This window comes from Urocampus carinirostris, chromosome 12, assembly GCF_059441175.1.
Source record: "Urocampus carinirostris isolate Australia breed hairy pipefish chromosome 12, RoL_Ucar_1.0, whole genome shotgun sequence".
NCBI lineage: Eukaryota > Metazoa > Chordata > Actinopteri > Syngnathiformes > Syngnathidae > Urocampus > Urocampus carinirostris.
In genome coordinates, this window is record NC_142360.1 from 497,523 (window position 1) to 525,124 (window position 27,602).

The window sequence follows — 27,602 nt, forward strand, 5'->3', positions numbered from 1 at the left end:
GTCCTTTACTGTCTCAGGACGTGGGTTTTGCAAAATGGAGCTGCAGTGATCCGGGGACATGGCCAAACCGGCCGGTGTGATTACTCGTCCCAGAAAAACCACAGACTTGGGACAGCACTGTAACTTTTTCCTTGAAACTTTGAAGCCCAGGTCAGCAAGCTTCAGCAGCACCACTCGTGTGGCTTCTACACATTGGTGGGATGTTTCAGCTGCAATGAGGAGATCATGCACATACTGCAGGAGCACTGAACCTTGGGGTAGCTCACAGGAGGACAACAAGTCCTTGAGGACCTGATTAGAAATACCTGGCGAATTCTTAAAACCCTGTGGGAGTCGCCTGTATTGCAACTTCTACCCTTTGTAGGAGAACGCGAATACATGTCGTATTGACTCATCCAGTGGTAGACAGAAATATGCGTTCGCCAAATCAATCACTGTATACCACTGCTTCTGAGGATCTAGGGAGGACAGGATGCGGTGGGGGTCGGGAACCGGCAAGATTGGAGTTATGGTAATATCATTCACAGCCCTCAGATCGTGGGCCATCCTCCACGTCACCCGATCAGCCTTCTGAACCGGCCTTAGGAGCGTGTTCCAGGTGGACGCCGAAGTCTCCAACACCCCCGCATCCCACAACCCTGCCACTGTGTCCTCCATGTTTTATCAGCTTCCTTTGGCCATCGATACTGAGGTCGGCGGAGCAGAATGGAACATTCAAGCTCCAATTGAATCGGTTGAACCGTAAAACAAAAACCAACATCAAATGGACCCTGTGACTACAGGGCCTGGGGCATTTAATCTAGCATTGCCGGTACGGACTCGTGGTTTGTCTGTTCCCGCCCATGGTGACGGTCCAGAAAAACCAACTCAAGGTCTGATTCATTCACCATCTTTGCCATTATTCTGTAACTTTTCGCTAGAGCCGAAAGCCACACATCTGGAATCTCTGTCATCGTCCAATCATGCTGTTGTGTTAAACTTTTCACCATCGGCCCCACACAGCCAGTGACACATGTTGCAGACCTTCCTTACTCATCCTATACCATTGCTCTTGCTCTGGCGACAGCTGCACATATCTGCGACCCCCTCCGGGCCCAAGAAGATGCATGGTGACTGTAATGTCCAATCATCTCCCTCAATATCTTCAAATACATTGTAACTCGTTTCGACAGCACTCTACTTGGCAGTGGCATGTTGGTCGATGAATGTGTTGCTCTCGAGTCCACTAACATCTGGACCGGAGTATCCGCCACTGTCAACTAAAGCATTGGCTCTGCCTGGCCAGTGCTTCCCGAGCTTCCCAGGCCCCCCTATTTGTCCGGGCCGTACCACGGGTCAGCCTGATAATACTGAACCCGTGGGTTGGGCTGTGGCCACGGGCGGGGCTGCTGCGGCCCCCCTTGGTTCGGTGGCCCTGCTTGCTGGCTCTGTTGCTCCGCCCCTGGTGGTGGTGGGTACCCGTGACAATCTCGCGCCCAGTGATCAGGGGATCCGCAATTGAAACAGGTCCCTGGGGCAAACCCGTTCTATCCCCGGCCTGGGGGAGTGCCACGACCACGCCCCCTGTATCCACCACGGAACCCCTGCCCTCGGCCTCGTCCAACCCCCACTGGAGTTTGATACATTTGTTTCTGTTTAGCGTTCTCCTGTTTTGCTTCACCATGCAATTTTGCTAACTGCAGCTTAACCAGACTTGTCGCTAGAGCATCAGTTTCCTTCTGATCTTTATTTGCTTTTTCCATATAGATGCAAAAATGGTGTATCAAATGCCTTTTGAACCTTGGTTCCGGACAGACCAAAATATCCGGATCTGTCCTCAAAATTGTTTGCACCTCATTTGGGAGTCCATTCAACATCGCCGTCCTAAACATCATCTCGGCCTCAGGAGAGCTACCTGGATGTTTACCTGTGGTTTCAATCCACAGTTCCAATGCCTGGGCGTAATGTTGTTCAGGAGTCACATCTTTTCCATAATTAAATATTGTGAGCGCCACATCTACTGGGGATGGGAAAGCTGCCCTCAGTTCTCGAAACAAAGCATCCGACACCTCTGCCAGTGGTGTTTCTCTCCCCAACTGGCGGGTGCCAGCTGCCCCTTCTATGTTTTGCAATTGAATTAGGGAACATGATCCCAAAATAGCCTGTCTAAAATCCCCCAATGCCACTCCCTGTCCTGACATTGCAGCCAAAAATTTAGTAATTCATGCTCGTGCCCCCTTATGTAGAGGTGGTAATTTCTCCACCAAGGCAGTCACATCCCTGAGCACCAGAGGCTCGTAGTGCCTGCCAGCATGAGTCACCACTAGGGTAGCCATTGTTTGAGCCTGCTCCTGCTGCGCCATCATCTTTCCTTTACTGCGAGTATTATAACCTCGCTCCGCCCCTGACATGCCATCCTCAATGTCCTTTTGTCCCTCTCCTTCCCTCAACACCCTCAGCATGTGCCAGTGCTCTCGTAACAGCTCCTCATCACTCTCACCTTCCTCCTAATGGCGGCTGACGTCGGCGGGCGTCGCCTGCCCATAACTTGGCATCACTTCTTTCAACATTCCACTTTCCTCACTCTGACCCTGTGTCCTTCAAACAAATGTCTTGCTGCTTCCTCTTTCATCAGCTTAGGAGCCCTTCTACTCCCTCCCACCAGGGTGTCCCCATCTCCTGTTAGGGCCGCCCCTGGCGTCAGCCCGGGTGACTCAATCTGACTCCGCGCACCCTCTTCCTTTCATTATTCACCGCCTGTTCGGTCAACTACCGTCACTGGGGCCATTTGGGACCCATCATCTTCTACATCTAAGAACATACGACCACTGTCAAAGCTAATCATATTTAGTTAATTGTGTATTTCTCTGTCTTCTATGTTACAAATAATCCTGATGTGCTTGACTTATATTACAACTCGTTTTCTGCTGTTTTGTACTATTTTTGAACCGAAAGATATATATGACGTCGCTTGTTATTACTACGCATGTGCGAACTTTGAACCGTAGACGTATGTGTGACGTCATTGATACTTTCTGCGCATGCGCACGCTTTTGAACAAAACCCGGTTGCAACGCGGGAAACTTGTGAGACGGTGAGACTTTTTGAATCCGTCTGCCCACTGCAGTGAATAAATTCTAAAACTACATTTGCCTCTCTTACTGATCACTCCAGTTTAACCTATTACGAAAATATTAACCCTAACATTTTTGATGCCGAAACCGGGACGGTACGTAGTATTTTGAAGTTGAAAACGAAAAAAAAAACAATCCATTCTACCGCGTGGTCTAGAACAAAGGAAACTTTGTTCTTTTTCGAGATCAACTTCAAAGTCAGCGGCATCGTCAACGAACCAGGATGAAGTGATCGGTAAGAGATGCATTTCTAATATAAAAATTTGGAATAATTCTAAGAACGAAGCCATTTTTATAAAAAGATAAAGTTGAATTGGCCACAGAGAGAGATAATAGTGTTGGACGGGCGCCATATGTGGGCTTGAGAAGCCATTACAAAACCTTAGCTAAGTAAATACCCAAAAGGAATCAGAATAAAATACGAAGTATTTTAAATACTCAAACTTTTTGTTTGAGACGGTTGGATTGATTGCCTCGGGACGGAAAAATGTCGACACTAACCCCGCCGTGGGGTCGGTAGAGTGGGAAAGAAAAGTAAGGGGGATGGGTACTGAAACGACCCCCCCACTTTTCCCATTGTCCTTTTTCAAAAAAAGGACGGATCCCTCTGTGATAAGGTAAAATAAAATAAGGTTTAAGTAAACTGCATGGCTTCATAAAAAAGTGTACACGGTCTAAAATTAAACTAATTTTTTGTGGGCCCACTCTGTCTTGTCAAATGTTTTATGTTTGTTCAATGTGTAAATGTTTGTATTCTTTCCTATATTCTTATTCTTCTTGTCTTATATGTTTGTTTGAGCTAGCTTTTAATCGGCCCACGTAACTGAAAAGAAAAAAAATAGAAAAATACGAAGAAAATTGCCGCAAACGAGAGAGCGCGCGCATTTTTAAAAGGAAAAAAAAAAAGGAAGCGAAGTGCACATTGCAACGAGAGAAACGTTTTTTTTAAGAGTAAGACCGTTTAAAAAATGTTGTTTTTGGGTGGAACCGAGAGCACATCGCGTTAGGAATCGAAAACGTTCGTTTTTTGGGAAATCGGCGTTTGACGCTAACTGTGTACAACATAACGCCTGCGGGCCTAAGGGGTTCCAAAAAATATTTTTTTTTCGGTCCAAATTTTTTTTGTTTTTTCAATTGGAAAACGATAAATTTAGGTGTGCTAAGTTTAGAAAACTTATGTTTGAGTTATTTTAGATGCATTAAATGAGTTAATACCAGAATAACACTTACTAAAGATACAATAACAAAAATAAAGATAGAATATTCCGGTTTTCAGTTCTAAATTAGAAAATTAAGGACTGTAAAGACGGGGGAAAAATCAAATTGAGCCAATTGGAATGGAATAGAGATAAAAGGTGTTTTGTACAAAATTATCAAAATAGAGCGAATAATTATTTTCAATGAATATGGAGGGAAAATTCATTGAGGGGAATAAAAATGATAAAATGACTCGTAGATCAATACACGTCATTTTTACATTTAGGCTGGTAAGCTAAAAGGGGTGTTAGAAAGTGCAGAAGGAAAAAGTGTTATGTAGGGAATGGATTGTTGGCAAAGCATGTAAGGAAGTTGTTAGATGGACAGTGAAAGTTCGAAGTTTTTGAAGAAAGGTTTTAAAGGAAGTAGGCACGAAGATCAGATTAAAGGCTGAATTAGTTCACGAAAGGAAAGAAAAGATGAGGAAAGGAAGAGACACAAGATGTGGACTGATCAGAGCGAAAAAAGAAGAAAGGATATTGCAAGTAAATAAGAGTTGGTAGAAGGAAGTAAAAAAGGGAAAAGAAAGTGAATCGTTAAGGAAAAGAGCAAGTGGAATACAAGTAAGAGAAAGAAGGAATGTAAAAGGGAAAAGTTATTTAAAGAAAAAAATAATTCGCTGAAAATTGGATATGAAAAACTTGAGACAAAAGTATGAAAAACATCACATTAGTGTTTTTGGGGTTCCTCATGGTCTTGAAAAACACTATATAAATGCAAACCATTTATAATAGATTAGAATATACCTTTACCGACATAGTTACAAAATGGGTTAACATATTGTGACTGACAATGAAATTTGGCATAACAATCCATCTTCAAAGTAAGGTAAAGGAACAGAGAAGATAAGGTTATAGTCATAATTGATACAATATTTACACAAAAATAATTGCACGTAAGATGTTACATACAATTGAGGTTTGTGTAAATTAACAAAAATTATTTAAAGGATGAAAATCTAATTGAAGGCAAATGAACATAGATATACTATCGAACACTACACTATTTCGTTGCCATAATGGAAAATATTATAGACTATAGAAAAATAGTTGGAACCATTATGAAAACACTACAAAGGACCTAAGGTAAAGTTTGATTTTACAGCAAAAGTGTTGCACTAACAATGTTTTGAGTTCTAGAATTTTGGTTCTTGTCTCATTTGGACTCAACAACCCGCTGAGGAGAAAATGGGATCAGCGAAAGGTAGCAAAAATAACATGATGAAGATATTACATGTGATGAACAATGGTAAGTGAAAAACCAATTTTTATGATATTAAAGGAATATGTCATCAATAAAGGTGTTACAGGTGAGAACCAGAAAAGTTTTGTGTTCATATTCGGCCGGTATGAACCATAACTATGACAAGTAGATCTCATCTTGTTGGAGTCCATCACAGCGACCATCGAGCAGCGATTGGAGGACACCCTGAACTGGTTGCAAGCCAATTGCAGGGCACACAAAGATACACAATTCACTAGCTCATTCACACGTAGGGACAATTTGGACCAGCCAGTCCACCTGAAATGCATGTTTTTGAAAGAGGTAAGTGATCCGGATAGCCGGAGGAAACTAACGGAAACAATGAGCATGCAAGCTCCGCACAGGAGCCCAGTGGCTGGCTTGGAACACACACACCTGTTCCCAGGTCCTTAGTAATGCAGTACACGTGCTGGCCACTGCGCCACCGTGCTGCACACACATATATAATATATATAAGAAACAATTTTAATACTGAACTATCAATAATGATAATATGATAGGGATTTTGAATTCCCTGTCACTTTTGATCATCAAATTATTAATTTATTTTCTGCATTTGTTGATGGTAATTGCAAATAACAGGCTTGTCTTTTTTCCATTTTTCTACTTTCTGTACTTCTCTCTTTAACATCTTAGTACAACATAATTCGTGATATCAATCATCAAAGCAAATGAGCCGTAAAAGCAAGCTCTCTTTGATGAATTGAACAAGGAAAAAAGCCGTTTGTCTAATAAAAAGACTGACCTTCACTCGACAAGAATTACCAACAACAATGACGTAATCTCGAAGCGATGAGATCTCGTTAGCTAAGATCGGCGTGCAGGAAAATAAAACTCGTATAACAAAACCAAATTAACGATTAGGCTTGTAATGTGTTAAATCTTTGTTATAGAGTAACTAAATGATACTGACAATTTAAAGGGAAAAAAGTTGCGTCCCCAGCATAAATGACGTGGGGAAATAATATATAGTATAATACAAGATAACTATACAGAATAGTTTAAAAAGAAAGAACATTTGAATAACCGAACTAATCATTTTTTGTTGAAGATGCGAATAGCAAAGGGTAATAACTTTAAGACATGTAGTTTTGCTCCTGATAAAGCAGGGACGAAAAAAGCAATGAAGATGACTGGAAAAACGTCCATAATTTTAGTGTTCATCTTCTCGTTCGTAAATGGACAAATTCAAAAGAGGCGTAATATGTAAAGGTTATTTCCTTAGTTGTTCTCGTATTCAATAATAGATTACTCTCAATAGGTCATTTGAACCATTTCAAATAATCAAAATTTTGAAAGAAGTTTGAAAATGACGACAAATTAACACAAAAAAGAATTGGAGACTAGAAATCATAACGTAGCTGAAGCTATTTCAGTCACTGAATCTATTTTTTTCTTTTAAACAGGAAAAAAAAGAAACAAGTATTAAGTCGGACCAGATCGTTAATTTGTTTAGCTTTTATTACAAGGGATCTCGAAAGGATGCTTAGAACGAAGACTAGTGCGTAGAAACAAAGATTGTTGCGCAAAATAAAAGATAATGAATAAACAAAATAGATACACTCAACAAGATAATTCATAAGTGACAAGTATGTATGGCTCTATATTGAATCAATAACAAAAGATTGATTATGGTTACAGAGAGAAGAAAATACAATTAGAGAAGTTATGACATTAAGTTCGATTTGGCATTTTTTTGAGAATTTTTTGTTGATCTTTTGAGATTTCTGATGTTTAGTGTGAGAATTTGGAATTTTGACAAATTTAGCCCAAAGGAAATTGGGAGGACAATTGATTACACACTGAATTTTTTTAGATTGAGTGTTACGATTGACAAATGATAAACAAATGTGTAACAAATACTGACTTATGGTTTGGTTAAGTTAAAAGGAAACGGTTTCTATGTAAGAGCATTTTTAGAAGACAATGAGAAACTGATCAATCTTGAAGAGGGCCATAGGAAATAACGGATTAGTTGATTTTGAGACATATCGGGCTAATTTAAGAATAATTGCATGGGAAATAAATGAATAGAAATTGATTAAACTAAGATAATGTCTACTAGTACTTAAATTTAGAGAAAAATTTAAGACATTGAATAATCCGGCCAATTTACTAAAAAATCCCACTACGTAAGCACAATGGAATTAACGAGACTCTTAAGTGCCAGTGAATTCCACAAAAAGACTCTCCTTTCTTTTTGAAAGTCCATTTACTCTTCAAAGGACATACCACCCTGTCAAAAAGAAATCATGGACAAAAATCATTTGCTGAAAGAGCCAAAGACATCAGTCATCCATTATCTGCGCCGCTTATCAACAGCGAGGCCAAGGGAGTGAGATGGAGCACATCCCAGCTACGCTCATCAACAACGACATCAAGGGAGTGATGGGGCACATCCCAACTGCTTTTCAGACAGCAGTCGTTACCAGTGAAATTGACAAAAAAGTCAATAAAGTCATTTTGTGTTTGACATGGACACATTTTTGAAAAACTATTTTTGATGGGCCAAAAGCAACATTCAAATGGTGAATGTGATGTGGAATAAGCAAATCAAAAGACTGAAAGACAACAACATTCAAGAATGCGTCTGCTTGAAGTTATATAGAGTCTTGTTAATACAAAGTGTAAATGTATTTGAGGAAGATTGATAAATTCATCTTGCAAATTTATAAATGTGTCTGATTTCACTCCTATTCATAGATTGTGAACTTAGGTTTTAACTCAGGGGGGAAATTGAGACATTCAGTAAAAAATAAGTTAAAACCTAGTTTTTTCCGAAATTGATGAAAAATTGTCTTCTGAATAAGCTCTCCATATAACTGTTTTTTGAGATTCAAATTACGAAATTTGGACGGATAGAAAAATATTACACAAAAGAAATGTTGTAATATTACAAAATTTACAATGTTTGTCAAATTGATTAACAAAAATCAATTAAAATAACCGTTTACCATTAGAAAATCGCCCACATTGAGAACATTTTGGGATGGTATTTTTCATTTTTGGCAAAATCATTCACTTTGAGCGTGAATTACCTGCTTTCTTTGCAAAATACTGTTATTTTGAACAAATTTACTTACTGAAAAGATAATATATAGGTTATGATTTTTACAAAAGGCAAAATAAAGGGTGAATCATAACAATAAAAACGTCTTTTCTTGGGTTAAATTAACAATTTAACAATCTATCCTGGTCATCTGCCTCGAGGGGAATGGCCAACAGCAAGATAACACATTGAAAATCAAAAGAAAATGCAAATAAAAAGTGCATACAATTTTTTTTTTCTCGAATGTGGTCAATCTACAAAAGAGAAAACACTCAAATCAGGGTAAATGATTCTGACAAGGATAATGGTTAAACTGATTCAGTGACTAGATTTAGTGAAAAAGCAAAATTTGAAATTTAGAACTGACAATTTAAAAAATAAATTGTTTATCTTCTAGTTAGAATTTTGGGATAAAATGCTCAAAATGGATAGGGCATCTTATAGTGGGGATTTTGATTTTCACTTATAATAATATAAAGACAACTTGAGAAATTATACAAATCTATAAATGATTTTTTTTTTTAATTTGTTTTTAGCCATGAAGTCTCAAGAGGGGGGAAGAAATAGCATAGCACAATCTATTTAATAATATAAAAAAAAAATTAAGTCCTTACTATCCTTTTTTCCCCAACTACAGCTTTCCCTGAATATCCAGTTCTATGGTATTGATTTATGCTTCTCATCCATACAGAAGGTGACCCCTGCTGATCAGATGATGGAGTTCTGTCAGCCCACAGGGAGCGTCAAACCTAACTTCTTTCCAAGGACAGCGGTCAGGATTCTGGGGAGTGTGCTAGCACTCGCGCCATCAGCTGTGTCTCCTACACACGTCCGCCTCGACGCAGGAGGCCGTTGTCATCTCAGGGAAGAAGCTAACTTGCCAGATCCGAAAAGAGGAGCAATCCAATGTGGACAACTGGATGGTGTCACCTCATCTACAAGCACACATCATCATCACGCCAGGAGGTGTGGGGATCCTTACGGTGCCCATGCTCATGAAAAACAGCATCAAAAGCTGCCAATAGTGCCCTAATCTATTCTTCCGAAAGAATATGCATCAGATTTTACAATGATATCTAGAGAAATGGTGGTCGTAAAAGTACCAAAATGAGAATCCTAACAATTGAGGGAAGAAACGAGATTAGGTTCAATTTCTTCTATCGTAATGTTGAAAATTTTGGACTTTGCGGACTGCTTTGTTACATTGGTATCAGTTCCCATACACCAAATTTAAATGGACTTAGACAACATTGTCTAAAAGGACTTATCCCTAAAGGGAAACCTCCCCATTGCACACGCGAAGATCTGAGCGGGTAAGCTAATCGAGTCCCGTTCACCAAGTCATCCAGGCCCTGTGGAGACCAACGCACAGGCAGGGTTCTTTGTTTTGTGTTTTTAACCATCGCTCATTACTACTACTACGTTTTCTAGCATAAGAAACACTCTCGACCTCATGGAAATGAGGTGGGAGGAGGGGAATTTTTTCCTTTACGAAGGTTTTTCGCCCCTCCACGAAACTACTAACCTGTTGTATTTCTTAATGATGTGTTAACTTGAAAATCTTTGGTATTATCACTGATATCCTTCGAAATCCACAACAGAGGGGAAATGTCAAAGCTAATCATATTTAGTTAATTGTGTATTTCTCTGTCTTCTATGTTACAAATAATCCTGATGTGCTTGACTTATATTACAACTCGTTTTCTGCTGTTTTGTACTATTTTTGAACCGAAAGATATATATGACGTCGCTTGTTATTACTACGCATGTGCGAACTTTGAACCGTAGACGTATGTGTGACGTCTTTGATACTTTCTGCGCATGCGCACGCTTTTGAACAAAACCTGGTTGCAACGCGGGAAACTTGTGAGACGGTGAGACTTTTTGAATCCGTCTGCCCACTGCAGTGAATAAATTCTAAAACTACATTTGCCTCTCTTACTGATCACTCCAGTTTAACCTATTACGAAAATATTAACCCTAACACCACCCAGTGTGACTACTGGGGCCATTACTGGCGAGGTCGGGTACGGCGGCGGCTCAAACACATACTGCCGTGACTGTCCATTCTCTGGCAACTGTGGATAAATTCCTCTTACCCACACAGTCTTCGCTTCCACTTTCCCAATTGCCTAAGTCATTTCCTTCACTTCAATCGTACATTCTTTTTCATCGCCGCCAGTGCAGTTGCAATAGTTGCCAATTGATGTATGCCACGTCTATCCTTTTCTAATCTCTTCACTTCTCTCTCTAACTTATTACGCTGCCTCCAACCTGCGTGGCTTTTCTCCTCCCTTATGTCTCGAATGTTTGTCGACATTCTACTTTCCTTTTCCCGCAACGTGCCAACTTTGACATGTCCCATGTTCCGGGCTCTCCTCGGAACAGCTCGTCTTTCTTTAACTTCAAAAACAACTTCTGACTGTGCTCCCTTTCCTTCTTCATTTTCTTGTCCTCAATCCCACTTATTAACTGAGTTTCCAATTTCGCATAGTGACCATTAATCTCCGACCACACATCGTTCCCTTCGTCTGACGTGCCACACCCGAAACCACTATCACACTTCCTCTCACACGCCATATTGAAATCCACCCGTGCGCGTCCCAGACACTTTTTACGCAGAACAGTTAAATGTCACACTCACACCGCTTCCACACCGATACGTAAATCCCAGATTTTAAACCGTATCTCAACCACGAAGCCACACCCTTCTACTAGAATAATTATTCTAGTAGGTAAATCCCAGATTTTACACCCTACTAACGTCCAAACTATTATACTTTTACGCCGTTCCGCTTCTCCTTCCCCTTATAATTTAGCGTTGCCAATGCGCAGAATTTTGAAAAGGATTCTGCCTACCTTTTTCACTATGGAGCCAAGAGGAAAGATGGTCGGACTTGTGGCTTCCTTTCAGGTCGTTACGTGGTGTGGACGTGGGTCCCAGACCTGAGTTCCTGACTCTGTCCCAGACTTTTTTACCCTTCTTGCATCACGTCGGGGTAACCAAATAGTTAAAATTGTATTTCAAAATGGATAAAGATACATTTCAGATAAAAAAAAAAATCTAGTAGCATTTAAGAGCACATTTTTAGGTTTAAAATGCTATCCCTTTAAGAGCTTTAAACAAAGCAGTGATCATCCATCCATCCATTATCTGTATCTTATCCTCAGTAGGGTCACGGGGTGATGGAGCCCATCCCAGTTATCTTTGGGCAGTGGGTAGGGGACACCCTGAATTGGTTGCCAGCCAGTCACAGGGCACACAAAGACAGAAAACTCACTCGCTCATTCACACCTAGGGACAATTTGGACCGGCCAATTAACCTGACATGCATGTTTTTGGAATGTGGGAGGAAACCAGAGTCCCCGGAGGAAACCCACGCAAGCAAGGGGAGAGCAGTGATCATAAAAAAACTTATTAGACAGATTTTGTATGCACATAATTGCTTAAGACGGATTTATATTAAAAAAAAAAACATTTATCATAACTGAATGAACATTGCTTTTTTTAATTTTCGTCAATTGTGTACTTAGTGATTTGCCAAAAATGGGTGTAGTAAAAACAAAGATTGTTGGTATCTTATTATCACTTATCTCAATTTTTATGAAAAAGAAATGTGTGCATGAATTGAACGTTCACATTAAAAAAAAAAGGTGGGGAAAAAAGAAGTCCCAAAATGGGAGACGCGTCTTTTTAAAATAGCGGACCTGATTTGAGAGTAAAAAAGTTGATACATCTAAAGTTGTAAATGTTGAATAAAATATTGTCAAACCTACCATTTTGCTCCTCAAATATATTATATCAATAATCTTGGCAAAAACAAGGCGGTTGTAAATGTTTCTAGACGTTTTCCTCTGTGTTGCGTGCATTTGAGGTTTGAGGCAACTGAACGCCAAAATGATAGAACATTTTGGATACTGGACGCCATTGGGGTCGTGCAGTTTTCCATCAAAAAGTACCCCTGCCACACCTGGTGCCCCCAATAAATCCAAATAGCGACTGGTGTGGCAGGTGTGAGTAGGGCATAATATTAAATCACTCAATACTTGTGAGATAAGCTCCCCAAAAAATTCACAATTACCTTCCTTCATCAATCCCCATCCTGAGATGTAGCACTCGGCACTTTCCGCAAAGCGGTGCGCCACCGAAGGTAGACAAACTGGCCGGACAGTGGGGGTCACGGGGACCGGGATAACGAGCTCCAGCAGGGCTACGTCGTGGTCCATGCTGGTCTTGTCGAAAAAGGGGTGAATGATAACCCGCTGGATGGGAATGACCACGGCTGCCACGCTCGAACGTAGCACGGAGCCAAGGCTTACTGCCCAGTTGGCAGGGCTGGGGTCACTGGGAGGGGCCACAGTAACAATCGACTATGATCTTAGACAAATGTTTGACCTAAAAAAGCAGTACAAGAGTCATTCTTTTTTTGTTTTACTTTTCAAACTTGAGCTCATGGACGTTTTCTTGATCCCCTGCAAATAGTTAGTTTATACCGCCGCCAGATAGCCAACACTAGGTACCTTTATATTTAGGCAATAATAAGAACGATTCCTAGTGATCCGATTATGAAAAGCCATGCAAACACTTTCAGACATTCGATTCAAGCCTTATTCTGATTCACAATTACAGTACTTGTGCATGCATTCTAATAATCCGATTTCTTCTCACTTTGTTTCCTCGTCCGGAATATTTCGATTCCGCAAAGAACTGTGGGCCTTGTAATACAGACATGATAGACGCAAACTGTCTCACTCACTACAAAAACTCCATATGTATTGGTTCATTTCCCCGATACGTTTCCGTGTTGTTTTCTGCCCCTATGACAAAAATGCTCTGTTTGCATCTATCCAGATATAGTGTAAGTCCATACTTCTGGCCAGCCACGTATGACCAACCAGACGTGGCAATTGAAGAAATCTGTGCAAACAAGCAGGGTACTTAATGTAATTTGCAGAGTGACATGAATAAAATCATCCACAGTTGTGTCCGCCTGTGTATAGTGTAAGTCGATACTTTAGGCCACGTACAAGCACATTTTGCAAACACCATACGCATTAGAGGAGCTTATTTTTGGAGCAGGAAGCAAACAAGTACTTTGTTGAATTCTTGAGTGACATGAATGAAATCTTCGAGAGTTGTGTTCATCCCTGTTAAGTGTAAATCAGTTTCTGCAAGCCACGTTCGAGCGTAAATTGCAATGGAACTGAATATAGGGGAAAACAAGCACGGTACTTAATTGAATGAATGAATGAACGAATGAATAAAATATAACTTGATATCAAGAGTTAAATGCAAAATTAATGTCTATTTCCGTCATGACGTTTCTTCAACTTGCCCTTTGTAATCAGATGATGGGCAAATTACATGTCTAACATCTTTTTTTTGCATGTAAACGATCCATGCCGATTGCTTTAAAAATCAAAATTCTGATCCTAGTACAAGACCATTGCCTGCATGTAGACCACCCAAATGCCTATAGACATTTTCCTGATCCTCTGCATGGAGCTGAACTGTCTTTATATTGTACTGCTGTTTTAGTCAACACTGGTAACAGTCCATTCAATTTCATCCTTAAATCCAGTAAAATACGTTTCTTACCTCTTGAAGCAATGTGCGGCAGTCAGCAACCATTTGATATGAACCAGTGTAGCTTCACAATGGTGGAGCTTCTGGTACTGCAGGCTGCCGATCCAAGGCCACTCACCCCTGCGGGCGGTGGCCCCACTTAAAATTCGATTAGAGCCCAACATAGGACGCTCACCGCAGTCTGAGAAGAAAAAGAAATTAGATCACCTAAAATGCTTGGACCGAAATGTATCAAATATTTCAACGCACCACAATGTCTTTCGTCGTATTGGTTGGGGCAGTCGAGGACACCATCACATTCTGGATTAATTTTGTTGATGCAGGAAGTTGTGCTACATTGGAAGCTGTTACTACAGTTGGAAACTAAAAACAAATGAAGGAAAAGTGTTTGAAAACTAAAAAAAAAATAATACAGTATTCCCTTGATTCATTCCTGACATCCACTATACAGTACTGTATATGGCTGGGTACAACTGTAACATCCACGTTATACTGATGGATACAACTTAGATTTTCAATGTATACGAATAAATACAACTGTGACTACCACTGTATACAGATGGATACAACTGTGACTGCCATTGTATATGGATGGATACATTTGCGGCTTGCACTGTATGCAGATGGATACAAGTGTGATGACCACTATACATGGATGGATACAACTGTGACGTCTACTACACTTGGATGGATACAACTGTGACGTCCACTACACATGGATGGATACAACTGTGACGTCCACTACACGGGTCAGGCCGGGTTTCTAACTCGATGGATACAACTGTGAAGTCACTACACATGGATGGATACAGCTGTGACAACGGCTACACATTGAGGAGGTGGCAAACTGCACTACTGAATACATTGATTTCTTTATGGACACTGTTGTTCCTGTAAGAACTGTACGCTGCTTTGCCAACAACAAGCCCTGGATCACGAGCGACATCAATTGCCTTCTGAACCAGAAGAAGGGGGGCCTTTGATCAGCAGGAGCTAAAGCAAGTGCAGAGGGAGCTCAGGGTCCAGCTCCGGGAAGCGAAGAAGCAGTACAGGAGGAAGTTGGTGAGAAAGCTGCAGAACAACAGCATAAAGGAGGTGTGGGAAGGGATGAAGACCATCACCGGCTGCAGCACTAAGCAGGGTGCGGCCGTGGAAGGAGATGTGGGAGGGTTAACCAGTTGAACAACTTTTTGAACAGGTTTGACCACCCCCACTCGTTCTCACCCCTGAGTACTGCAGCTGTTACTCCCCCTCTGGACACCAGCGTGGAGGGGGAGACCCTCCCACTCAAGATCACTGCAGCCCAGGTGTGTGGAGAGCTGAGGAGGCTGCGACCCAGCAAGGCAGCTGATCCAGATGGAGTACCCCTTGACTGCTGAAGGCCTGTGTGTTGGAGCTGGGAGACCCTCTACAGCGCATCTTCAACCTTAGCCTGGAACAGGGGAGGGTCCCCCAGCTGTGGAAACATCCTGGATCATCCCAGTCCCAAAGAAACCACGACCTGATGAACTCAACGACTTCAGACCGGTCGCCCTGACATCACATGTGATGAAGACCATGGAACAGCTTCTGCTACACCACTTAAGGCCACAGGTCCGCCACACTATCGACCCTCTGGAGTTTGCCGACCAGGAGAAGGTGCGAGTGGAGGACGCTATAGTCTACATGCAGCACTGATCCCTCTCTCACCTGGACAGAGGCAGGGGTGCTGTGAGGATTACTATTTTGGACTTCTCCAGTGCATTCAACACCATACAGCCTCTGCTACTTGGTGGTAAACTGACAAAGATGGGAGTAGGCTCACACCTTGTAGCATGGATTACGGACTACCTGACAGGCAGACCCCAGTATGTGAGACAGGGGGGTCATACATATGACACTGTGGTCAGTAGCACAGGAGCGCCGCAGGGGATCGTGCTCTCTGGTCCTGTTCACCCTGTATACGTTGGACTTTCAGTCCTGCCACGTGCAGAAGTTTGCTGATGACACTGCTATCGTGGGATGTATCCGAAGTGGGCAGGAGGAGGAGTACAGGAAATTGATCCAGGACTTTGTCTAATGGAGCGACGCTGACCACCTGCACCTGAACACCATCAAGACCAGGGAGATGGTGGTGGACTTTAGGAGGCCTAGACCTCACCCGGAACTTGTAACAATCAAAGGAGAATGTGTAGCGTTTGTCCAGACCTACAAATACCTGGGTGTGCAGCTGGACAATAAACTGGACATGGACTGCCAACACAGAACCTCTATGCAGGAAAGGACATAGCCGACTATACTTTCTCAGAAGGCTGGCGTCCTTCAACATCTGCAAAAAGCTCCTGCAGATGTTCTATCAGACTCTTGTGGCAAGCGGCCCCTCCTATGCGGCAGTGTGCTGGGGAGGCAGCACTAAAAAGAAGGATGCCTCTCGTCTTAATAAACTGGTGAGGAAGGCGGGCTCTGTTGTGGGCACAGAGCTGGACAGCCTGACAACTGTAGCTGAGGGACGGGCACTGAACAAGCTGCTGTCAATCATGGACAATTCATCACACCCACTACACAGCATCATCTCTAAATGGAAGAGCAGCTTCAGCTACGGACTGCTGTCACAGTCTTGTTCCACGGACAGACTAAGGACATCATTTCTCCCTCATGCCATTAGGCTCTTTAACTCCACCCGGGGGAGTAAAAGCCCACATTAAACCCCAACCCTACATTTGCATATTACCCTATTTTTATTACAGTGTCTTTTCGGAGCACTATATAAATACTCTCTATTCCACTCGTTATATTGCAGGGGTTGGTGACCCGGTCCTGGAGAACCGCACGTCCTGCATGTTTTGGAGGTTTCTCTGCTCCAATACAGGAGATTCCAATCACCTGGATCATTATCAAGCTCTCACAAAGCCTGCTAACAAGCTGAAAATTGGCATCACCTCTCCAGGACCGGTTTAGCCACCCCTTTTATATATTGGGTATTTTTGTTTTCCATATCTATTTTATTTTTTAACACAAGAATACTGCTGGAAATGTGAATTTCCCTACGGGGATGAATAAAGTACCCACACGCCTGACGTCCACTGTACATGGATGGATGCAGGCCTGACGTCCACTGTATATGGATGGATGCAGGCCTGACGTCCACCGTACATGGATGGATGCAGGCCTGATGGGCCACTTTACATGGATGGATGCAGGCCTGATGGGCCACTTTACATGGATGAATGCAGGCCTGAGGGCCACTGTACATGGATGGATGCAGGCGTGACGGTCACTTTAAATGGATGGACGCAGGCGTGACGGTCACTTTAAATGGATGGACGCAGGCGTGACCCAACTTTACATGGATGTATGCAGGCGTGACGGCCACTATACATGGATGGCTGCAGGCGTGAGGGCCATTCTACAATGTGGAATGTTCCCCTTGGTGGCAGAAAACAAAACTAAAATTTTCCAGGGAAATAAGTCAACGCACACAAGGGGTTTTTTTTGGTAGTTGGCCAGAATTTGCCTGTATCGTTTGTCTCTGTACTACAAGTCCTATAGTGCTTTGCAGCACAAAAATAACCCGGATGAGAGAAACTCCATGTAGGTAATAATACATGCAAATAACTGATTGTGTTACGTTTTTTATATGTGGTTCACTTAATATGGTGTTTTTTGAACTAATAGACCCAGAAAATCGTGGGAATACTGTATAGATCAATTTTGATCCTTTTTTATTTTGTCTGTACCAGGAAGTTTAGGTTCAGATTGCAGAGCCTCGTCAAGCATTCTTGAAGGTTGACTATAAGAAGAACTTGCTGTTGCAACAGTGTCTGGAACGATGAGGTCCTTTTCTGGGGAGTAATGGACCAAGCTGGGGTCCGCCTGGCTAAGAATCCAATTATGGAGTTTGGTGACCTTGGAGTAAACCCCAGGCCTGTAGATCTGGGCACATCCGACACCCCAGCTCACCACCCCTGCCAAAAAGAATCTCCCTGGGGCCCCCTCGCACACCAAAGGGCCCCCAGAATCTCCCTGGAAATACAAAACGTTTTACAGTAATATGAAAAAGTGTGTGAAGCTTTTGGAATTCCTCAAATTGAATATAATCGCCTAGTATCAGAAAACCACCCAAATATTTACAGGTTTGCATATTTTAATCAGATCACATGCAGACAGACTGGAGGAATAAGTAACAGAACCCTCTGACTTTTTCAAATTCACACAGATTCTTAAACTCTATAAGTTCAATTTTTAATGAGGATAGCATGCAAAAAATGACAGGAGGCGGGGGGTAATAAGTTACTGAATCCTCTGCCTTTTCTAAATCTCACAGGTGGAAAAAAAACAGTGTCTGCTTCGACAAAAAAAACACACAAACCTCTGTTGTTGTTCTTCCATATTTAAATGAAGATGCAGACAGGAGGTGGAGGAACAAGTTACTGAACCCTCTGCTTATGTAAATCACACTGATAAAAAAAACTGTGCTTTCACAAAACAGCCCAAACCTTTATTGGTTTCCATATTTGAATGAGAATAATATGCATAGAGAAGGGGGAGGAATAAGTTACTGAACCCTCTGCCTTTATAAATCACACAGATTAAAAACTGTGTGTGCTTTCACAAAACAGCCCAAACCTTTATCAGTTTCCTATTTGAATGAGAATATCATGCAGAAAGAAGGAGGATGGAATAAGTTACTGAACCTTCTGCCTAAAAACATTCAAAGAGCATAGCCCACGTGGCCCGCACCTGACAGGAGTCAACTTTTCCCTGCAGAAATCCGGCACACATCATGTTGGATGTGATTGAGCCTCTGTACACTGGGAGTTTGTTGCACAGCCTGGAGTCGATGATTTTCACTACTGCTTTCTGTAAAGTGGAAGGCGTTCTGGCTGAAAGACAAGTGAGTGGATTTGCTGTGATATGAATGCAATTGTTGCACAATCATTATTGGGTTAATAGCTATCAGACAGATATCGACCAATTATGTCACAGATATCCGCCCTATTTAAAAAAAAAAAGGCTTGATGATAAGTCACTTGCAGCCACACTATATTATTCATTCAGCACACTTTATTTGAAGCTACATTCTTTAGAAGAATATTTTTTTATTTTCTATGGAAGTAAAATCAAAACTTGGTTGTTTCTCCTCTTTACCTCTCCGGAACGTGCATGAAGCACTGAAAAGCTCGTCCATCATTTCAATTTGGAAAACAAATTTTGTCTTTGAGGGATTGGAGCCAACATCACTTTTTCAAACGATTCAAAGCATTGACGTCCTTCATCAGGATATACAGAATCTTGATTTTCTGTTGAAGTTGTAGCACAATTTGCTCTTGTCTCTTCTTAACCCCTCTGTAATGTGCGCGGGGCACTGGAGAGTTTGGCCGTAATAGGTAGCATGGCTCAGGGTGTGTGAGCATTTTTGTTACCGATCATATTTTTAGTTTGTTTGAGAAGTAGTAGAACAACTTGGTCGTGTCTCCTCTCAACCCTGCTGTAATGTGCGCAAGGCATCGGAGCTGACACTACTTCTAAGAAAGATCTTTCTTTGCATTTATGTTCCTCATTAGGATATATTTTGATTTTCTGAATTAGTAGTGGCACAACTTAGTGTTGTCTTTCTGCAATGTGACTGCGTTGTTTGTCTCTAGCAACGTAAACAATTCATTCAGATTGGTCCAAAATCTGACTTTTGATCAGTTTCGAAATATTAGGCTCACGTATCAAAGACAACAACTTCATCAAGACATTTTTTTTTTTTTGCCAGGGTGCGTCACTCACCACTAAATTGATTTAAGGACCCCCACCCTGACACCACGCATCTCTGGCCGGGAGTGAAGACGTGAGATGGGGCTGGAAGACAAGCCGGTTGAACGTAATGTCCGAAGGTAAGCAAACTGTCCAGCTCCAGGACAGCCACATCCATGTCGTTGGTCATGGGATCGTAGTCGGGACACACCGTCAAGGTTTTGATGTTGACGGTTATGGACTCCAATTCTTCACCGCTTACCAGGCTGGCCCCCACCAGGGCTGTCCACTCTTTAGGGTTGTTGGCGCTGGAAATAAAGAGTAGAAAATCAAAATAATGTTCACAGACTATAATGTTGGAGCCGCCTAGGTGGTGCCCGCAAGCACCAGGTAGCCCCCAGACCGCCTTTGAAAATAGCTCACCAGTGATGGGTCATTGTGATCTGCTAGGTAATTTGATTTCTAACACTCATGATGTTGTATTGGTTGATTGAGCTTTTTTAGCTCTATTTTAAAAAATAACTACCTGTTTTGAACCTAAAAGCCTGCAGATAAGTGACGAAAGAAGAAAACTGTGGAAAAAAGTTAGATTCCTTAATTACGGGACTTAATTACGCGACACTTAAAGAAGTTTTGTCTTCACAAAGACGCTTACAGTGACAAAGGCCACAAGCCATAGCCTGTATTAAAATTGCTAATATAAGTGGCTAGAGAAGAAAACTGGGGGTGGGGGATGTTTACTTTATCACAGGACTCAGCACCTTTTAGCTGTAGAAGGTGATTGACACTGAAGGACAAACGCTGAGTAGCTGACAATAGCATCTACTGGGGAGTCATAGCCTGCAGCCAATGAGATAACATGAGTTGCCAGAGAAGGAAAAAGTGGAAGAAAGTGGAAAATGCTTGAATCACAGGACTGTTCAGCTGTGGAAGGTGAGTGACACTAAAGGATGAAGCAAACTTTATTTACACAAAGCAGCTAACAACCACAATAGCGGCAAGACATAACCTCTAGCCAAGTGGCTAACATGAGCCGAGAAGAAAGGGAAACAATGGGGAAAAAAAGCACCAGATGCCTGAACCCCAGAATTCGACGACGTTCGCTTGCATGAGCAGGTGTGGAAAGCGAGTGACGATGAAAGACAAAGCAGGAGCACTTACAACAACAATGGCAACTAGCAGCAAGCAATAGCTTGCAGCCTTAGTGGCTTATATGCGTGGTTAGAGAAGGAAACATTGGGAAAAAGGGGTAAGATCCTCGAATTTAGCGACGTTCGCTTGCATGTATAGCTATGAAAAGCCAGTCACACTGAAGGACTGACCAGGAGCAGCTAACAATAATGTCTAGTGGCGAGCCATAGCCTGCAGCCAACTGGCTAACATAAGTGGCTAGAGAAGGAAGCAGTGGAGAAAAACATGAAAGAGACCTTAACAACAGGACTTGGTTGACTATCGCAGGGTTCAGTTGTCCGCAGTGAATGGCTGTGCAGTGCTAAAAGCACTACCGGTACTGTACAAGTATCGTTTGTGGCTAGATACTGGCTTTCGATACTTGTCACATAATGAACAAAACTAAGCACTTACGTCTCAAAACAGTGCGCGGCGCTGACCAGCCACTTTTGGTTAATGATGGAGGCTCCGCAGTGGTGCTGACCATGCAGCCTGAGACTGACTTGCCACGGCAGCTCCCCCTGCTGGGCGTCTTCCCCTCCTACAATCCGGTTCCCCGACGCACTACGGGTGCCACAGGCTGAAGGTACGAAAACCAAGTTACGATTTTTCATTCTCAACTCGTGTAAATGAAAAATAAACATTCACCACAACGCTTTTCATCAGATCCATCGGCACAGTCTGTTACAAAGTCACATTCTGGGTTTAGTTTGGTGACGCATTCTCCATCGTCACACATGAAAGCAGTCTCAGGACAACTGTCTGAAAAGAGAATCAAGCAGTGGGAAATGAAAATATTTCGTCAAGCAACTATTGCGTGAGTTATCCCACTGTTTCCTTCTCTAGCCACTCATGCTAGCAACTTGGCTGCAGCCTATGGCTTACTGTTATTGTTAATGTTAGTTGCTACGTTTTTGTCCTTAAGTGTCACTCGCCTTCCACAGTTTAAAGTAGCTTAGTTCCTTGATTGAGGCATTTTTCACCATTTCCTTCTCTAGACACTCATTGTAGCCATCTGGCTGCAGGCTATAGCTAACCGCCATCCACTATTGTTATTAATAGCTGGTCCTGCTTCATCCTTCAATGTTGTTCACCTTTCACAGCTGTTTATGCATTATTGCAGAGTTCAATGAGCAACTCATGTTAGCCACTTGGCTGAAGGCTATAACTCACCACCATCCGCTATTCTTACAACAGCTGCTCCTGCTTTTTCCATCCAATGTCACTCGCCTTCCACAGCTTTTCATGCAATGTTGCAGAGTTCAATGATTCAGACATTTGTCACTTCTTCCACTGTTTTCTTCTCTAACTACTGGTGTTAGCCACTTGGCTGCAGTCTATGGGTCGCTGCTATTGTTGGTCCTAGCTTCTCTTGATTTGTCTTTCAGTGTCACTCATCTTCCACAGCTGTCCATGCAATGTTGCATGGTGCCATGATTCAGACATTTGGCACTTTTTTTCTTCCAATGTTTCCTTTTCGAACCACTGATGTTAGCCACATGTCTGAAGGCTAAAACTCAATGCCATTCGCTATTTTTGTTAGCTGCTTTTACTTCATTTTTTAGTGTCACTCGCCTTTGACAGCTGCTCGTGCAATAGAACGTAACCGAGTTCTTTAGTTCGGGAATTTTGCACAAGTCATCTTCCCCCCTTTTTTTTAGTGTTTCCTTCTCTAGCTCCTCATGTTTCTGAGTTTCGTGATTCAGAGTCCCAACGATTTACAATTAAATCTCTTACTATTCTTCTCACTAGCTTCCTCCCACTGGCCACTAAAGTTGGCAACCTTCACAAGATTTGACCTACTCCAGCTACAGTCGTATGCAAAAGTCTGGGCACCCCTGATCATTTTCAAGATTTTGCTTCCGATCTGGTCTGTGAGTTGAGTTTGACTGTTTTCACCATCCTTCGCCTCTGCTTATCTGAGATTTTTCTTGGCCTGACACTCGGGGCCTTAACTAGAACTGTGCCTGTGGGATTCAATTTCCTCAATATGTTCCTTACAGTGGAAATTGACAGCTGAAATCTCTGAGCTAGCTTTTTGTATCCTTCCCCTAAACCATTATGTTGAACAATCTTTGTTTTCAGGTCATTTGACAGTTGTTCTGAGGCTCCCATGTTGCCACTCTTCAGAGAAAATGCAAAGAGGAGAACAACTTGCAACTCGCTGCCTTAAGAGAGAGATTCAGATTCAGTTAATCTGATACCCTATTAAATACCCTTTCTCATGATTGGCTTCACCTGTGTATGTAGGTTAAGGGTCAATGAGTTTAACAAACAAATTTAGTGTTCCAGTAATTAGTGCTAAAGGTATTCAAAACCATAAAACAACAAGGGTGCCCAAATTTATGCACCTGCCTGCTTTTGTTTAAGTAATTATTGCAAACTTTCTGTAAATCCTATGAACTTGGTTTCACTTCTCAAATATCACTGTGTTCATCTGCTGTATGATATATTTAACTGTAATTGATGATCCGAACAACAAATGATTTATAAAGGAAAATCTTGAAAATGATCAGGGGTGCCCAAACTTTTGCATACTGTATCTGTCCATCGAACTGCTTCAGGTGTATCCAGCTAGCTATTGCTTGTTAGCATACTTTAAACATGTACTGGATTACCATTCAGAGAACTTGCACAATTGGTTGTTGACTACGTGTTTTCTGATGGTAATAAAAAATACACTCACCTTCTCCAAGTATAACATCTCCAATATTGTAAAAAGACTTCCCGCTAGCACCTGAGTGGAAAACAAAAATTAAATGTGAGCTTGCACATCTTGGAGCGAACCGTTGCGGATTGTTCTCGACCCAGTAAGATGATCGCGTTGATGCGTCCGAACTCGGGGACCTCCAGAGGGTTGCCGTGCATCACCGAGGTCAGCCCCGCCCGCAGCAGATCCTGAATGAAGTTCTCCGAATACTGTTGGAATCTGGAAACTGTGAAGACCAGTCGGAACGTAGCCATCACGTCGCTATTTATGTCACTGAGGGAAAAAAACCCATTCTGTGTTTTTATTCATCTATGTTTGCCATTTGCAACATAACCAAACTCGCCACTCTGTGCTGCTGAAAAGACACAATAAGTAGAATTGGTCAGAGCTGGTCTAAGTGGCTAACTTTAGCAGCTAGCGGGAGATGCTGCTAAAACGCATGACCATCTGTCGAAGGCAAGTAACAAGAAAGGATGAAGGATGAACACGATGCAGCTAAAAATAATAGTGGCTACTGGCAAGACATGGCCTGCAGCCAAATGTTTGGTATGCCTGGCTACATAAAGAAACTGTGAAAAAAGTGGAAGGTGTCTGAAACACAACTCGCCCACGTTCAGCTTCGGAAGGCGAGTGACATTGGAGGACGAAGCAGGTGTGACCAAAAATAACGATAGCGACAAGCCACAGCCTCGAGCAAAGTGGCTAACATAAGTGGCTAGAAAGGGAAACTGTGAAAAAATGTGAAAGATGCCCGAATCATGGAACTCAGCAACACTCAGCTGTGGAATGCAAGTGACACATAAGGATGAAGCAGGAGAAGCTACAAATAGCAGCTAGCGGTGAGCCAAAGCCTGGAGCCAAGTAGCTAACGTGACTGGCTAGAGAATGAAACAGTGGAAAAAAGTGCTTTCATCAGAGCTTTTCTTGTGAAAACCCAATCTTATAAGTCCTTACCCAAATGCTATAAAGTTACAATCGACATAATGATCCGCTATGGATGAGGAAGCAAAAACATCTTGAATCTGTGGAAGTAAAAATGAACAATTTAGAATCTTAGGTTAAGTGAGACAAAATATGAAGAAAACAAAATGGCCGCTGCTACCTTTGATCTAAGAACAGATGTGAGTATGACAAAAAAAACAGAATTTGGATCTTGGAGGGCCGGATCATGCTTGAGACCCTTCAGCTCCGCTGTTTCCATAAAGTCTTGCTGCTCCTGGATCAAGTACGCTGCGCTCATATTCACATAGATGAGAATTGTGTTATAAATAAAGCAAATTTGGAATCAGAATTAGAGATGCAGCCTCATTATTGAACCAATAATTTGGTTTTGTCTCCTCTCTAACTCTTCACAATCTGCCCAAATCACAGGAGAGCTTGCTCGTTATAGTTACTATTGACAAAGCAAGTATTGGCCGATTCTTCCTCATCGGCTCGCTACAACGGGTCAGGTGCAATCGACATTTCGTTCTGTGTACATTGTTACACAGAATGACAATACAAGGAAATTATTATTATTATTATTATAAGAATATATTTAGATGTAATAACATAACTTGGTTGTCTCTCCTCTACCTCTCTGTAATATGCACAAGACACCAGAGATCTTGCTCGTGATAGTTACTATTGTCAAAATCGATATTGGCAGATTGTTTTTCATTATAATACAGTATATCAAGATTTTCTATAAAAGCGGCTACACAACTTGATTGTGTTGACTACCCACCTCTACATATAGTGCAAAAAGCACTGGAGACAAAGTAAGTATTGGCCAAATGTTTTCTTAGAATATATTTTAATTTTGTATGGAAGTCATAGCACAACTTGGTTCTGTCTCCCCTTTACATCTTCATAATGTGTGATCTTGCCTTTGATAGTTATTATTGACAAAGTAGGTATTTGCCTCATTAGAATATATTAAAATTTTCTATAGAGGTGGTAGTGGTCATGTCACCTCTTCTTCGTAATGCGTTCAAGGACCTGAAGAATTCAATCATTAACACTTGGATGCATGACCTATCTACCAGTGCATACACTCTTCCTTGACTGGGGTCTAATATTCGTGAAGGGAAAAATAAAAATACTAATGGCATCATGTAATAAACATGCTTTATAAGGAATGCCTGGAATATGAAAATATTACAACTTGTTTAGTTTTACAATTTGCAAAGAATTAAAACCCATTGGGTCATTTTTGACCCCACTCATAACAAAAAAAATGTACTGTAAATTTTTGCGGATTGTTCCTCATTATAATATATTTACATTTTCTATAGAAGTAAGAGCACAACTTGGTTGTATCCCCTCTCTACCTCTGTGTAATGTAAGCGAGGCATGGAGAGTTTCCCTATTATAGTCATTATTGACAAAAGTAAGTATTGGCCGATTATTTCTTATTAGAAAGTATTTTGATTTTCCATAGAAGTGGTGGCACAACTTGGTCGTGTCTCCTCGCTACATTTCCATAATGTGAACGAGACATCAGAAATCTTTACCATTACAGTTATTATTGAAAAAAAAAGTCAGTTTTGACCGATTGTTCCACATTTAAATGAAATTTGATTCACTAACACAGTAGAATCACAATTTGGTCGTGTCTCCTCTCTACCTCTCCGTGAGGCACTGGAGAGCTTGCCCTCAGTTATTTTGACAAAGTAAGTACCTTTTGCTATTTTGATTATCTATAGTAGTAGTATAACATCCTGATTGTGTCTCCTTTGTACCTCTGTAATATGGGCAAGGAACTGGAGTCTTTATAAAGTCAAGCTTTCGTCTCTCCAACAGGATTTTTGGGAGAGACATGATTAGATGTTAAATTTCACTGTCACTTAAAACAAAAATAGATACATAAAAAATTGGTTTAAGTGTGTGTTTTCATCATTAATTTTTTTAAGTATAACGTAGTTGAAAAACAATGTTATTGGTTATCTGTGTTGGTCCCCAGAAGCAGGATTTTACTGACATCGATAGGAAAAGAAACAAATATCATGCATCCCTAATTGTGACGATTTTATCGTAGAATCACCAATGAGAAGCCCCACAAAAACTCCAACGGCAAGGAAGAATAGGAGGCAGAATACGAGGCCCGTTCGGTGGCAGCTAGGTCCCGAAGGAGCCAACAATGAGCCTCCGTCTTGGTCCGTCATCTCGGATTTGGCAAAATAGACGATTCACATGGCGGCTGAAATCCGAAACGGGGAAAGTTCAATGCCGGAATGTTTTCAAATGATTCCTTCGACACAGGCAAAAACATTAGGTACACTTCTTCAACACAATAAGTCAAGGGTGTCAAACTCATTTCAGCCCAGAGGTAGAAAAAAAAGTGTGTCTTTGCTGAAGTTTGTCAAGACATTCATCAAAATTCATGTAAAATAACAACTTTCTGAGGAAGCCATGTTGTATATTAAGTCGTCAAGTCACGTTTATTGTAAAGCCCTTTATCACAAGAAGTCTAAAAAGGCTTTACAGACTATTATTACACCGTCCCCTGATCTAAAACCTACATGAGGCCGCAGGATGACCAATCCGCAATGAATGTTGCAAGGGTATCAACAAACAATACAGACATCATCAACATGAAATATTAGTCATTCTTGAGCCATAGAATATAATTGTGTTTTAAGCATTGATTTAAACGATTCCACTGAGGTTGCAGATCTCAGAGGGCAGACCACTAAGGCCCAATGGAGAACGTCTCTATCCCGCGGATTTTTTTCTTGGCTCTTGAGATCA

General features: G+C 41.6%; 1 protein-coding gene across 1 annotated transcript in view; it reads right to left on the reverse strand.

Moving 5' to 3' along the window:
* tmprss9 (transmembrane serine protease 9) overlaps positions 1 to 27,016 on the reverse strand; it is a 30,044-nt gene extending 3,028 nt beyond the window's left edge. The window contains exons 1-14 of the mRNA XM_088350153.1: positions 26,896 to 27,016; positions 24,973 to 25,100; positions 24,825 to 24,892; positions 23,968 to 24,143; positions 23,847 to 23,897; positions 21,809 to 21,922; positions 21,575 to 21,740; positions 20,020 to 20,298; positions 18,989 to 19,127; positions 17,986 to 18,271; positions 14,519 to 14,632; positions 14,282 to 14,450; positions 12,765 to 13,027; positions 2,734 to 2,736 (exon numbers count right to left, since the gene is read on the reverse strand). Of these exons, the coding sequence (XP_088206279.1) occupies positions 2,734 to 2,736; positions 12,765 to 13,027; positions 14,282 to 14,450; positions 14,519 to 14,632; positions 17,986 to 18,271; positions 18,989 to 19,127; positions 20,020 to 20,298; positions 21,575 to 21,740; positions 21,809 to 21,922; positions 23,847 to 23,897; positions 23,968 to 24,143; positions 24,825 to 24,892; positions 24,973 to 25,100; positions 26,896 to 27,016 (2,077 nt within the window). The remainder of the gene's footprint in view (positions 1 to 2,733; positions 2,737 to 12,764; positions 13,028 to 14,281; positions 14,451 to 14,518; positions 14,633 to 17,985; positions 18,272 to 18,988; positions 19,128 to 20,019; positions 20,299 to 21,574; positions 21,741 to 21,808; positions 21,923 to 23,846; positions 23,898 to 23,967; positions 24,144 to 24,824; positions 24,893 to 24,972; positions 25,101 to 26,895) is intronic.
* Positions 27,017 to 27,602: the final 586 nt, after the last annotated feature.